At 44.7% G+C, this 15,104-nt stretch overlaps 1 protein-coding gene across 1 annotated transcript; it reads right to left on the reverse strand.

The window, feature by feature from the left end:
* Positions 1 to 11,181: 11,181 nt before the first annotated feature.
* Positions 11,182 to 14,167, reverse strand: UCHL1 (ubiquitin C-terminal hydrolase L1). Its single transcript, XM_014957849.1, has 6 exons — positions 13,951 to 14,167; positions 12,627 to 12,712; positions 12,504 to 12,551; positions 12,073 to 12,142; positions 11,904 to 11,962; positions 11,182 to 11,614 (listed from the first exon to the last, which is right to left on the reverse strand). The coding sequence occupies exons 1-6, from the start codon at positions 14,150 to 14,152 to the stop codon at positions 11,528 to 11,530; spliced, it is 552 nt and encodes a 183-aa protein (XP_014813335.1). The 5' UTR covers positions 14,153 to 14,167; the 3' UTR covers positions 11,182 to 11,527.
* Between the last annotated feature and the right edge of the window lie 937 nt (positions 14,168 to 15,104).

Below are 15,104 nucleotides of genomic sequence, written 5' to 3' on the forward strand. Positions count from 1 at the left end.
TGGCAGAGCAGGGCATTTAATGTGAGGCTCTGGTGACCTAGCTGGACTGCCCAGCCCTTCTGCTTTTTTTGTACCAGTTGGCCACAGCTCTGTGGCTTATCACTGAGCGTTGCTTTGGGCAATAACAGTTTTGGTTTGGAAACTCCCTCTCTGCCTCTCGTAAATCTGTAGATTTTTGGTTAGATGAGTAAAAGAAGAGGCAGGATCTGATGTAGTACCATTTACCATCACTGAGTGTTTTGCAACCAACTTCAGCTGGCTCAGGAGCTGGTTTTATGTCCCTGACGAAACTGGATGAACTGTTCTTAAGCTAAACAAAAGGAATTTTAAACTCCAGTTACTTTTATAATGTCTTCTTGCATTCAGACCCTGATTCTGGAGGACACAAGATAAAAAAAAAAAAAAACCAGCTTCACTGTGCATCTGAATTTCTTGTGCCTACTCACAGCAGTGTGCTTCCATTTTCAACACTGGCAAGATCATATTTGCAAAGCAGCTCCAAAAATATAAAACCAAAAGAAATAAGGCAAAAATTCACGGGCATTTTTAAAAGAAAGTTTAAAGCCTGTCACTACTGAAAACTACTTTTGAATTTTATTTGGTATTCACGGAAAATGCTGTGTTATCTTTTCAAAAGACTTTGACATCTTAGGTTTGGGGAAAGTATTTTGAATGAGCAGGGAGAATTAAAATTTGCCTTCCAGCAGGCAGGACTAATGCTTAGGATCTTAGTTCCAGAGAGGTAACAAAATAGTTGTTAAATCACAGAAGTGTGATTAGCTGAGATAACAGTCTAAGTGCTGCCATTCCAAAACCGCAGACCTGTAGTTCTTTCACCACTGATGCCTTCCTTTGCCTGGCATCTAAGTGTAAAGTTACTTTTTTTCTAAATGCTCACCAGCAGAAAGTTGCACAGAGAGAGATGATACTCCACAAAAATAAGGGCATGAGAGTGAGAATCATGAGATGAGCAGCCCATGGAGTCTCTTGGGCAGCGATATTCTGTGTACGATCAAGGGAAGCTGTCACCCTTGGAGATGTGGTGGGAATAGAGGGGATATCTTAAGACAAAGACCACTCTGGAAAGCAGTCCCCATATCACTATGCTCCAGTTAAAGTCCAGCACAGCTCGTGCTGTGTGGCTGCTGTAAAGGAATGCAGACCTGGGTTGCTTCTGTCCATCTGCTGTGTCTCATCCTGAAGGCTCCCCAGACTAGCAGACTGAAAGATGTACTAAAACCAGCACATCTGGGCTGCAAGACACCAGTGAAACTCATTCCCGATTCAAGTACAAAATCTGTACGTTAGAACACAGTACATCTCCATACAAGAAGGCCATTCCAGACCCTGAGCATTTCTCAGATCAGCTATAGTTTTAAATGAACCCCGAAATGAGGGTCCATCGGTTCTGTGGGCAGCAGTTGTAGATCTGAATACCACAAGCAGGCACTGGCTGTAGTTTGGGACGCTGTTTCCAGTAATCTGTTCCAATAATTTTGGGCGTCCTGTCCTTTTTTTCGATACATAAAGGTCAACTACAATTCCCTGCAAGAAATGACGTGAGTTTCAGCGCACTTTGCTGCATTATGGGTGATTTCTTTCTTTCCACAGCTTACAAAGTGTATGCCTGTAGTATTTGCAGAGTTTTCCTTCAACTTGTTATTTTATATGCACTGGACAGATTTTTTAAGGGTACCACTGCGTACCCTTTTGCTTTATCAAGGATTTCACTGTTCATGCTTTATTTGCAAAGAAAATATACACAAATGTTTCTTTTGCCGCAGATAAGAATGAATATAAATAAATAAAAATACAAACAAGCAGGCATTGAAAGCCCCTTTCTAGTTCCTGCATTTGTGTTTCCCTTCTGAAACAGAAGTCATTCTGAAAGCTTCACTGAAAGCTTGCTTTGAAAATGAGTATTTTTGCAGACTGCTGACTGTGGTACTACATTTACTAAAGAGACGCAGTCACACAATGGTTTGCCCCCGTATTATCTAGGTCACGGGCCAGAAATCTCCTGGGTGCTAACATTTTCAATTAAGCTGAATTTGCCGGTGCACAGTGGGGCTATTTTCCTTTTTAAAGCTGGTCCTAAATGGGAATGCTGAGTGTCATGCCTGGTTTAATTGTTGTGGGTTCCGTGTAGTGTCAAGGGGTGAAGTCCTCTCCCCGAGAGGCTGACCGCTCACTCTGCCATGGCTAAGCACTAGCCTGGTGTTGAAGTTCCCTAATTTACGCTCCCCATCCCATACATTCACCACTGTGCATTTTGTTGCTGACTTTGGCAGTGCTCTAGAGAGATACCTGGAGGGGTCGCTTACAATCATCCATAAAGAAGAGGAGTTCAATAAAATACAGTTGAGCCCTGTCTCTCTGCACCTACATTTAAGTACTAAGAGCCTAATTAAAAATCTAGAAATTGAAACCCTACAGATTGAAACCCTGGCCTATTCCAGTAGTCAGTGTATGAAAAACTTTCCCTAAATTCAATGCAGTAACTGGTTTTCTTTTTGTTCCTAACAAATTCTTTTCCTCTTACAAGTGAATATGCTTGTGAGCAGCAGCTCTGTCTCAAGCGTTTCGAAGAGGTACCATACAAGATGCATTGACTGCATTTAAGTTTTATGATTTCTTACATAGACCTGAAGTTTTTAAATTATTCTCTGTATTATGATGATCCATATTGTATGCTACATATTTTATACAACGTGGGTAAGGTATGAAATCTGTTACGTACATAAGAGAAAATAACAAATCTGGGTTTAGTCAGTGATTTGTTCAGGACAGTGCAAGAAAACCTAAAGATAAACCATGTGACCAGTTCTGTCCCTCATTGCTACTGGTTCTGCTCTTCTCTCTGGAGAGACCCTTTTCTTCACCTGTTGGCCCATATTGTAGGTATGAAGTTGTCATACAGATATAAGAAGTATATCTTGGCATGACTGCTGGAGTACTGGAAGGAAGAACATTGAGATCTTGCCATAAACATGAAGAATAATGTGGGACTGGATAAACCATATCCAACTTGTTATTGTTTTATTTCTTAAGAAGCTTTATAGAGCTTATTTCTTAAGAAGCTTTCCAGCAGCATTCTTATGAAAAAAAACCTGAACAGAGGGAAGTTGCTCTGTTGGTGGTCACCGCTGCTGAAAAGTCCAAAAATCTCCTGTCTGAGAATGAAGGCAGAGACAGCCCACACAGGTCTGGGCTCTTCTAATACACATAAACGTTATCTATTATATTGCAGTGTGCAAATATGCTAAAAATGTATACTTTATTTATACAAACTCATGTTACTGCTGTGGTAAAAAATATTTTGGAAAGCAGTTGAACTTGTGAAGGCTTACACTTCAGACTATGGTTACATTGTTGAGATTCACATTTTCTGCCTGGTTATAATTTATAAACATTGGATTTAGTCAGGGAAAGTCTTCATGCAGCTTAGCTGTAATTTCCTGCAGTAAATGGAGTCTGATGAGTGAGGATATGAAATCTTGGAAAAGTTTAATCATTCCAAGGAAAACTGTCCTGCTTGATGTAGGGGAATTGGTATAATTTTGTAAGAAGGATTGGCAGTTTGCTAATTCCATTTCCAGAGTGAAAAATACCAAGCGAGGGTCTTCCGCTTGAAAGCAAATGGACTTTTGCCCTCCTAATATGATGGGATCAGGCTCTGAATTTAAGCAGATGTGGAAATATCATCAAGTGTCTGACTAAGGAAATCACTTCAGCCTAAACATAACTTCAACCATGTGCTTGAGCCTAACTGAAGGCTTGATTTCAGTCAAAATCATGGACCAACTTTGAACTGAGGTGTTTTGCAAAGTCAGAGCCCAAGTGGCACAAAGTAATTAAAAATAAGTTCTCCTGTTGCAGCCTAGGAGCTGAATTTAGCTAATGTATGTCATGCTCATACCATGAGCAGAGAACTTTTCCCTGCCCTACCAAATCTAATGAAACCTACTGCCAAAGTGATAAAATGACATTTCCTGACATGCATATGTCAAATGATTGTCAGTAACAAAAATAATGTTGCTGTGGAGCTAATGTTTCAGGTTTTTGAGAAACATTTTTTGTCTCCTTTTGATTGCATCTCACAGGGGCCCAAGTGCACTTGTGGATTCTCATTTCAAATGTTCCAGCCGAGGCTATAGGCTAAAAAAAAAAACACCCAAGACCTGCATATTTTTAGCTGCTGGTGGGAAAAATATCTCAAGTTTTGAAAGTCAAAGAGATTTTTAAACTAATTTCTTCCCGTGTTCTTTCAGTCTGTCCATGAGCGTGTGGTTCTGGGCTTGCAACACAGCAAGTGCATTCCCCGCAGGAAGCAGAGGCAGCGGCCGCAGGCTCTCCTGGGGCTCTCCCCTGGTACAAGCCTCAGGAGGGACAGCCAGGAGCTCCCTGCATCCAAACTGCAGCTCAGCAAAGGACTAACATCACTCATCTCAGTGACACGTATCCCTGCAGAAGCCGCAGCACACGGGGCAGCAGAAACGAAGCAACTTTTCTAACACATGTTGTGCAAGATGCCCAGCTGCTTAACCAGCAGGTTCTCGTTGCCCTGAAACACCATACTTTCCTGAAGAGCCACTGTGTGCCTGCAGAAAAACTTTCCCAAACCTTCACAGCCTCATCCAGGGCCATCAACATGCGTCAGACTGACTCAAACCAAACAGAGGATTTTGCTGCCTTTTATAGAAGACTTACATGACGTTTTACAGGCAAGTTTGTCATCACTGCTGCCCACACCCATCATTTCTCAAAACGCAGCAGGTGTTATTTTCTGACTTGTTGGGATACAGAAAGTTGAAAACCAGGTCCCGGACTGTGCATCATACCTAAGGGAGATCATGTCTGCCTCCGTATGGAGCATTGGGCTGCATCAGAAACCTCTAATGGCTGCTTTTTGAGGTGGGGGAAAAATAACCACTCAATATCTAACCCTTTCCCTCGCTTTGTTCAGTAAAAATTGATCCTGAGAAGTATGTTGTTTATTGGCATGACTTGATCTTCAGGTTCGGTGAAACAAGAGAAAAAGGTTGATAAAGTCAGAGAAAGTATCAAGGTAGCCAAATACTGGTATTATTTTCTGACCGATCTTGTTCCTTCATGAATTTTTCTTCAAGCCATTCCATAAAACCACCAGGAATGTGGCCACAACTTTGCCACCTGACTCTTCTGTATGTCAGGAAGCCTGAATACTGCAACCAGCCTCTTTTCTGGAAGCATCTGCGGTTCAGATGTATGCATACTCCTCAACTTCCCAGTGTTATTAAACACTGTTACAGGATGGGAGGGAGAGAAGGAGGGAGAAAGTAATATTTCGTGAATCGTGATGCAAGAGAAGTCTACTGAAGAAATATCTTGAAGGAAATAGCTTTGGAAGGGGACTCAAGGGACTATACGTCAATACAGACCCTCTTTTGCAGACAGACATGAGTTCACCTGACTGTTCTCCAAGTCAATCAAGTTGTGGTTAGCTGAACACTGAGCTTTAGCTAATAAGCCACGCTAAGAGGTAGAGTATATTAACTCAGGCCCAAAGCCAAACTAATGTAAATATAAAACTCTGCCTGCAAAAAGCTCCACATGTAGTTATAAAGCTAGTTTTACTTCCAACTCTGCCATCAATTTCAAGCATCACCTCAGGCAAATCGTTGAATCTAGGTCTCGGTTCCTTACTCGCAAAGTGGGGACAGTAAAAGTGCATTTCTCCCACTCTCCATACATTAAGAGTCAAAGCTGTTCTGGTAAGATGTTAACATGCACATGTATAAAGACTTGAAAAGAAAAGGCAATTCAGTCTGGCTACGGTGCTGTGAGTAATTGTAGCTCTCAGTAGGGTATTGAGTGTTCTTAAGCAATGGAATTGACTGTCTTGTTTTTTATGGTACTCTGCTTGAAATGCTAAACCCACTGGAATACCTTTGCCCAGTCTTGTTCCTCCAACATCATGCAGATCATCTCGCTTTTTATATCTTGCTGCAGGCCTTGCAATATCAGCTAACCACATCTGAAACTCATTTAAGCAAAAAGTACAGAAGACATTTTCAAATCAGTTCTATGCTGCTTGTTACTTGTGCATTGGGCTTTACCTAGAACTACATTTCTGATGCACGGCAATTCTTTAAGGGGTTGGGAAACTTCATTAAAGTGTCTCATGTCGTTTGTGGTACTGCTGGAAATATGGCTGTTGAAAAACAAGCAGGAGTTCTCTTCTTTTCCCATTTTCCCTACCAAGTATTCTCCGCTCTTCTTCCTGCACCCCGTTCCCAGTAGGGTTCCCTGTCACCCTTAGGGGTGCTACACACATCCTCGGGGAGGACTCCCCATACTTCTGTTTCTGATTCACTGAGCGTGGAAGAGCTACCTCAGATCTGCCCCTGGCTTCTGCTTTCCCTCAATCCTTATGAAGAACCAACCTTCCTACCACCGGCAAAACCCACACCTCCTCCTTGCTACATCATCTGCTGTTCCTGCGGCCGTTCTTGTCCTTCCACCCCAGGCAGAGCAGAACAGAGCAGTCAGCACATCAGCCCCCAGCTCTTCCTGCAGGGAACGGCTCCCCACGCACGGCACGGGGAGGAGGAGCACGGTCAGCTCCTTGTCGAGGAGCACAGCACTCCCTTCCCAAGGCTGGAGCAACACTTGATCGCTGTTCCAATTGTTCATACTGCAACCAGTAATCTGGGGCACTTTAACAAAAGCTGGTTGTTAAACCCTAGTCCCTTGCAAACTTCCAAGGATGGAGACGCCCCCGTTTCTCTGATGTCTTGTTCCAGTACTGTACAACCTTCCCAGCAAAACAGTACTCTTCGAGTTTCCGGATGTCCCGAACTGAACCTTCCAACCTGCAATTTGTGGTTGCTGCCCTTTGATATACCATCTCCAACTACCAGGAAAAAAAATTGGCTTTGTCATCTTTGCAACTGCCCTTGAAGTAGTTGTAGGCTACAATTAGATCCTGCCTTAGTCTGCTCCATGCCAGACTATACCCGCCCAGCTCCACCAGCCTCTCCTTGTAGGCTGTATGCTCCATGCCTCTGGCTGCCTCAGCAGCTTTCTGATGGACCCTCTCCAGATTCTTCCATGTCCTTCTTGGACTTGGGGAGGGTGGGGGGCCAGACAGTACCCAGAACTGAACACACTATTCCAGGTGCAGCCTCACCAGTGCCAAGTAAATACGGATAATAACTTCCCTCCATCTGCTGGCCTCGCTCCTCCCAGTACATCTCCCAGCATAGGATGTGATTTGCCTTTCTTGTGAGGAGAACACAAACCACGTGGGGCTGACATTCGATTTGGCACCTGCTGTAACCCCCAGGGCCCATTGAGCAGGGCTGCCCCTCTGCCCGTCGCCTCCCAGTCTGCACAGAGACCTGCGGTGGCTCCAGCCGGGTGCCAAGCTCTGCAGCTCTCTGGGCTGACCTCCGAGAGGTTTCTTCTAGCCCCCTCCTCTCATCTGTTGAGGTCCCTTGGGTTTGAAGCATTTGGAATGTCAGCCACTCCCTGTAACTTAATATCACCCCGTGCAACAATTTAAAAATGACAAAACACGAGTGATATTTTAATTCCTTTGGCCACAGAGGAATTTTAACGCTGTTACTTGGCTTCTGGCCGCATTTTTCCCAGTTCTTGTTTGCTCCCATTCGGCCCACGGTCTCACCGAGCTGCAGTCCTGCCATCAGCCTCCTCTTGACTGGCAGCAGCACCGGGAGAAGGATCCTGTGACAAGAAGTGCCAGCCTCTGGTGTTCTCCCTGTGCCCAGCACACAGGATAATGGGACCGGCCCCTAGAGCTCCTTTGCATCAAAGGCAGAGGATACTAGTACATCTAGTTCCCTTTTTCGGGTAACTAGTTCTCCATCTTCAATACTTACAGGTTGCTAAACTGGTCTGTGCATCAAAAGCTGAATGCTACTGGGGTTATTCCTGCTCTTTCTTTCTTTCTCTCTCTCTTTCCTCCCCCAGCAAAGAATTCTCTGTAGCACGGCCCTAGCAGTGCGTGTGTTGCACGATGCTGCTGGGGTTATTCCTACTCTTTCTTTCTTTCTCTCTTTCCTCCCCCAGCAAAGAATCCTCTTTAGCACGGCCCTAGCAGTGCGTGTGTTGCACGGCAGCAGGCAGTGGACAAAGAGGTGGTGTGGCGCTGCGTCAGCTGCAGATAAGCCGTGGACCTAAGCCAGGGCTATTGAAACGTGTAAGAGGCTTTGGACATTACATCACGCCCAAGTTAACTTTTGACTTAATTAAGGACTGGGTAGCTGGCTCTGCCATCGGGAGCGTGCCGAAGCGAGGGAGCTGGGCCCACTGACGGCGGTGGGACAACCTGTGGACTTCAACCCTACCTACCCCGTGGAGTAACACTGGGCTCCTGGATCCGTTTTGCCGGTGGTGGCTCCTAAATCAGACTTGTTGCTTAAAGTTTCCCAATGCTGCCACCTACAGAACAGGTTAACTACAGCTCTCAAAAAAAAAAGCAAAGAAAACTGTTAAGAAAAGGATAGATTGTGCACAGTCAGCTGGGGATATGGTTCTAAATTAGCAGTGTGCAGGTCTAAACAGAGAAGCCTGGAATCCTACCTGAGGTTCTTCAATATTTTTCAAATATTTCCAGGAATAGCTGTATATATTAACTGCTAAAAGTCCAGCTCTGGAAAGCTGCACAAAAACCACAGAATCAGAACTGTCGAGGTTGGAAGGGACCTTTAAGATCATCTAGTCCAAACATCAACCTAACTCTGATAAAAACAATCACTAAACCACGTCTCTAAGCACTATGTCTACCCCTCTTTTAAATCACAGAGCAGTTTGGGTGGGAAGGGACCTTTAGAGGTCATCTGGTGCAGCCTCCCCTGCAGCGAGCAATCTTCAACTAGATCACTTTGCTCAGAGCCCCGTCCAACCGGACCTTGAATGTTTCCAGGGATGGAGCATCCACCACCTCTCTGGGTAACCAGTGTTTCACCATCCTTATTGTATAAGTTTCTTCCTAATACCCAGTCTAAATCTACCCTCTTTTAGTTTAAGGCCATTACCCCTTGTCCTATTGCAACAAGCCCTGCTAAAAAGTCTGTCCCCATCTTTCCTGTTGGCCACCTTTGGGTACTGGAAGGGGCTATGCGAAGGGGCCTTATCTTCTCCAGGCTGAACAACCCCAACTCTCTCAGCCTGTCCTCATAGGAGAGGTGTTTCAGCCCTCTCATCGTTTTTGTGGCCCTTCTCTGGACCCACTCTAAAGGGCAGGAACCCGTTAATTCAAATTAAACAATTTGCTCAATAGACTCCACACGTACCTGGAAGAGCAGCAGTGGCAAACAGCCGGTCACAGGTGTCTCTTAGAGCGGGCATAAAACACAAAACAGGATTCACAAGCTCCTGCCCTTCTCAGTAATGGCCACAGTGGAAATTCAGGGGGAAATTCAGGAACAACACGTAGGGGTTTAGATAAGAGATGGAGAGGGTCAAAAGAGCTAATTAAATTAAGGCGGATGCGTGGGAAATCAAGGAAAGATAACAGTTCAAAGGTAACAAAAGCAAAACCCGGAATATTTGACTGCTGCAATCACTATAAAAAAATAGGGGTATTTCAAAGGCACGTTTATATTGCTTCAGCACTGATGCTGTACCTGCAGACAGCAGTTACCCTCAGCAGTGCCCTTACAGGCACGGAAGGGGTCCCTTGGAGAATGAGAGCACACTCCCCCAGGTGCAGCACCCGGCTGGCTGGGCTCTGCTCTCTCTCCCACCTCCTCCTCCTACCCGGTCTGATTTTCATGGCTCCTTCCATCCTCCCCTGCTCACGCCACTCGTTTCCCCTCCCTCAGGCTGGGTTGCTAAGCAGCCCCGGCCGCAGGCAGGGCTCCCAGCCTGCGCTGGCACAGGAGGCTGCAGCAGAGAAGCCCCGGGAGGTCTCCCTCTGCCCAGCCACAACCACCAACTGGCAGCCTGAGGTGGAACCTCACAGTCCTCTCCTCGGGGGACAGTCTCAGAAAGAGACTGATGCTGAGAATTGAATGACACTGAGCTTTAGCTAATCCCCAGAATTTGAATTAAGATGTGCTGCGACCCCCAGCTAGCTTCAGCTCTCAGGTAATTATCTGAGCAGTAGCAAGGCCCAATACCCAACACCTTCAGACCACACGTGGCTTTAATCACAGCTTGTAGTTTTAAATTACTCTTCACCAAAAAAAAAAAGCACCTGGAAGCCAGGGAACAGTTTGCACCAGCAACCACCTAAGAGCATAGGCTACCCAGCACTACACACCATGGGGAGCAGGCAGATTAGGACATCATGCACTAGAAGAAGGGCCTGAGTTGAAGGGTGTTTTATCCTTTCTTACAGCTCCTGAGGCATCAGCAAGAAGTTGCAGATAAACAGCAGTCAGACCCAGTTAAGAAGTTTCCACAGAAGGTCACAGAGTTGAGGTGAGGAGTATGTAATAGGCCTGAGTTGAAGAGTGTTTTATCCTTTCTTACAGCTCCTGAGGCATCAGCAAGAAGTTGCAGATAAACAGCAGTCAGACCCAGTTAAGAAGTTTCCACAGAAGGTCACAGAGTTGAGGTGAGGAGTATGTAATATATATTTAGTATCTATCTTCTCCTCCAACCCAGAGTTTCATCCCACTGTTAAACACTCATGTAGTTTTCTCCTTATTTAGGAAATTTTGGAAGGGAGAGGTAGTAGAGCCTCTTTCCAGGCCTTTTTAACACAATCACAAGTTGGTAAGCACACACTAGCCAAGGATCATGTTCAGCATTAACCAGCAGATTTCTTTTAACCACAGGTAGGGAAAAACCTGTTTTAATGCTGTCCTCCCTAAGGAAACAGTCCCTATTCCATTGCTTGTAGCATTAATACAAATACAGAAGCAAGCAGCTTCAAGTTAACATTTGAGTGTTTATCACACCTTAAGCCTCTAACTAAAATAAATGCATTCAGGGTGGCCAACTGCAGCGTAAATTTCAGACTGGACATGGGAAAAGCTTTAGAAGAAGGGCACTAAAGCACTGGGACATATTACACAGACAGGGGTGCATCTCTGCATCCTTGGAGACCTTTGGGACACTAGAAAAAAAATACTAACTTCTACTCAGAGGAGAACTTTGAGGGTCCTTTGAAAACGTGGTTTATAGAGGATGCCACACAACTCCTTTCAGAGAAAACTTAGTGATCACTTTAGTCTTAGTCTTCCAGCAGAACATTTTATTCTCATTAAAGACAAGGAAATATCAACCAACAGCTCAATTAACATGTTACAGATTAAACAAGCCCCGTTAAGCATTTTCTACTTAACATGTGAAAAAAGAGTCTAAAGACATCTGATGTGTCCAAACTGTTCACATTAAAACTTGAGCTCATCCTTTAGCACAAGCTCAGCTGATGTTGCTCCTGTGTATAGCAAGAGGTGGAAACGATTTAAGTTACCAGAACAGCTGTGTTTAACAAGTACTGAAGCACTGGAGTTTAGACTGCATATACTGGTGTGCTATTAGACTGTTTTCCTTGCATCTCTTCAGAGCCTCAGGCCGACTTGCAGAAAGCCACAGCAGAGAAACGAACCTCTCCCTTTTCACGTTCTGTGAATTGTCTGCAAATCTTAGCAGAATCCTTGGAAGGAGGAAAAAAAAAATAAGCTGTTTAGACTATCAGAAAACAATTGCTTTAGAAACCATGTCTTTGCAGCTCCTCTCTGGGTGCCACCAACTAAGTGACAAGGTCTTACAGTACCAGCTAATACCTGCAAAGTGTATTTATCTAGCTCTGTGGCACAGTACTACCTCGTTACCATGGTATAAACAGCACCAAGCTGTACAGCCCCTATACACCGAATGCACGCCTCTCACCCTCTTACAAGCCTTGTTTTGGGGGAAAACAAGCAGCAAAGGAGAGGTCTTACCTTCAATAGCAAGTCATCCGAGCTTGTGCCATGATTTACAGGGAATGGCATGAGCCCATCTGTGAAAGAAAGCCCCATCAGTGAGAGCAGAGCCTCAGTGAGCTCACCCAGCCTGAGCCCCACCACTGCTGGGCAGTGTCACCTTGGCCCAGTCCAACCTGTTCCTTACCCAGTTCATACAGATGTCCATCCACGTTGACGAACAGGATGAAGTGGAAGTTCATACTGTTGTCCTCAACCTTAGGAGAGACCATTAGACACATCTGTTAGATTGAAAAAAGCCTAGTGCTGCCAACCCTACTTGTGACTACACGACAGAGGAGATGTAACAAAGCAACAGCAAAAAACTAAAAACTTAAGTTCAGCTGAAGAGGTCTCTAAACACCAGAAATCCTAATGTATCCTCACATTTTTAGGCTGGGTCAGAACCCAAATTTTCAATCCATGTTTGAGGAAGAAACCCTGCACAAGCATTCACCACGAGTCACTCATTTCTCTTTCCTCATGAGCTCTAACAGCCATCTGCCAGACAAAAAAATGGTATTGCTCTACCACCTTCACTGACCCCTTCTTCCAAGATCTTAAACATTCATAGCTTACCCGACATTGTCCTTCTTGTGCAACCGAATTGTGGACTTCTTGTATAGCCTTAAGAGAAAGCAGATACAAGTTACTACAGCCTTAAGCGCCAATAGGTGTCAGCAGTTTCTCTAGATAAAATACCTTGTTATTTGCAAAATGCTTAGCTCTCTCTTCAGGAGACAGATCAGCTGTTTCATCTAGAAACTTCTTCAGGGCAGACCCCTCATCTGCACAAGATAAAGATTTTATTCAGTGTAGGTAAAGCATCAGTTAAGATTTCAGATGCAGCTCGCAATAATCAGTGTTTGTTGCAGTAACTAGGAGCCACTGCATTCAGCCTGGAACCTTCTCCAGCATAAGCATGTAACTACCACTTGAAACAAGCCATTTATCCAGAAGCTATTAACAACAATCTGAACAAACACTGGAGTTCAGGTGTTTCAGGGTACTCGGGGTGCTGGCCTTTGAACTCACTTTCAAATGGGATTTACCTTTTCTGATTCCCACTTTGCAGATTTGGCAGAGGTGTTCAGTCCTGAAGAAATTCAAGAAAGGTGCCAGCAATAACACCACCTAAGTATCAACTAACAGAATATGGGTAGATAAAATTATCTCTGCCTTCAAAGGAACACAGCACTTGCTCATGACAGGCTACTGTTGTTTTCCAGAACATAAGTTCATAGTGAAGTATTAATATGTCCTGAGTTCTAGTCTTACATGATGTGCTGCATCATTGATTTCACTCATCAAGAGTGTGTTATTTCAGAGAATCCCTTCCAGAAGAGTAATGCAAAGCTACTCTCATTTCCATGTGTTTCCCTTTGTGTAAGAAGGAATCCCACACCACCCAAAAGGTTCAATTTCTCTTGGAAGAATGAGCCAAGTTACATTTTGCAGATCTCTAGTTTTGAATAATAGAATACTTCCTGGACTCCAACAACCTTTTTTTGACAATAACTTGTAATTCTATTTCCTAGGAGTTCCCAGCCACCAGTTGCCTATTCCTATTACCTCTGCAGGAAAAGTTTACTAACTCTTAGACTACTTTATCAGCAAAAAGAGAACATGTTTTAGACTGATCTACAGGCAATTCTATTTACATTAGGCAGAAGTGGCACAAATAACTGTCTCTTCAGCAGACATCAACAACTGCAGTGTCAGTAGCTACTCCTGACCATGATACTTCCCAATTACAAACAGACTTTGGCCAGTCCTACTATGTGCCCTTTCCTCCTGCATCATTCACTAGGATGATACCTCTGCACAAAGCACACTCCCTTCTGCAGTTCAGGCAGTAGGTGAGACCATGACAGCTGAAGGACCCACGTACCAACTGAAGCAGTAGAGCACGCCTTAACTTGGCTTGTGTGAAAGCCCCAGGTATCTCCTATAGCTCACATCCACTCAAGCTTTCTCTGTCATAAAAGAAATGGAAATTCAAGCACTTCAGAACATTCATACTCACCAAGCTTCAGTTTGTCTTTATTATTAGCAACCGCATGTATCAGACCAATTGTCCCACAGGAGTTACTGACGGTCTGCTTCAGGAAATACACCTTGGAACTGATTTCTTGGTCCTTTATTTTCTCAGTTTGTTGTTTCCTGAAGTTCTCATGCTGTAAACATGTAACCGTTTTAAGCATTTCATCAGAGTAAGATGTTTTCATTGCGCAAACTACTAGACAAATGAGTTGTGCAGGAGAATCAATACCAGGACTGGACAGAGATTTACCCATCAAGTCATCTTTGTGGCATAAGCCCAGTAAGGCACCGTTATGTCTGTGCTGGATGCAGGCCAAGTCTTAATGGACTACCTGCATGACTCAGACATACCCAAAGGCACTGTTCTGAGCCTCTCCATTTGTTCTGTACGCTGGAAATAGCTTGGGGTGGGAAATCATATAATGGATAGGCCCTTTTATACCCCCTCTCCATTGTTTTGGTCCATTTAATAAGACTACTCAGCATGTCTCTGCAATAGTTTGCCTTTGCACCTTTAGGTTACCTCCCTCCATGAGCCTCTCCCCATCAGAGCCATGTATAGCCAGGCGCAAAATCCATCACCACTGAAAGACTAAAATTATTCCTTTACAGAACCTGTTAAAATATACTTTATTTCAAAGTCCCTCTCCTCATCAACTTCCTTAGCATCAAGTGGAGTAGATGTACTAATCACAGAGAAGCAACTTAGGCCTCTGCAGATGCAGTGATTCAGCACGGCAGATCTGCTGTTCCTTGCACTCAGGACCGCTCGTGGGTTTTTACCCACCTCAGTCTGACACACAGACTAGAGCATGAAGAGCAGCACTGAATTAAGAGGCCTTATTTATTTTTTGCTCGGTTCCATTTTAGCTCAGGCCATTTGGAGGCTGGGGCCAAGCACCCAGCATCTACCAAGCCAAACCCACTCCCAGCCACCTGATGCTCGGAGAAGATGACAGGGGCAGGCTCCTGACAGACGTGGCTGCTGACAACAGCCTGCTTCTCCCTCCAGGGGTGCCTGGGCCAGCCGAAACCCCCGGGTTGCCTGAACCCAGCCCATCCCGCTGTCACCTCCCGGGCTAAGACCCAGAGTCCCTGCAAAGGAGAGGTGCCCAGGAGGGACCCGGCCGCCGCCAT

This window comes from Calidris pugnax, unplaced genomic scaffold (assembly GCF_001431845.1).
Source record: "Calidris pugnax isolate Ruff unplaced genomic scaffold, ASM143184v1 scaffold349, whole genome shotgun sequence".
NCBI classification, from domain to species: Eukaryota; Metazoa; Chordata; class Aves; order Charadriiformes; family Scolopacidae; genus Calidris; species Calidris pugnax.

What these genes read in the sequence shown, in the direction of transcription:
- UCHL1 (XM_014957849.1), bottom strand. Translation starts at nt 14,152, where the DNA reads ATGAAAACATCTTACTCTGATGAAATGCTTAAAACGGTTACATGTTTA. An exon ending in AGCATTTTGCAAATAACAAG is followed by an intron (nt 12,552 to 12,626) that starts GTATTTTATCTA and finishes CTTTCTCTTAAG; the next exon opens with GCTATACAAGAAGTCCACAA. An exon ending in TGGACATCTGTATGAACTGG is followed by an intron (nt 11,963 to 12,072) that starts GTAAGGAACAGG and finishes TTTCTTTCACAG; the next exon opens with ATGGGCTCATGCCATTCCCT.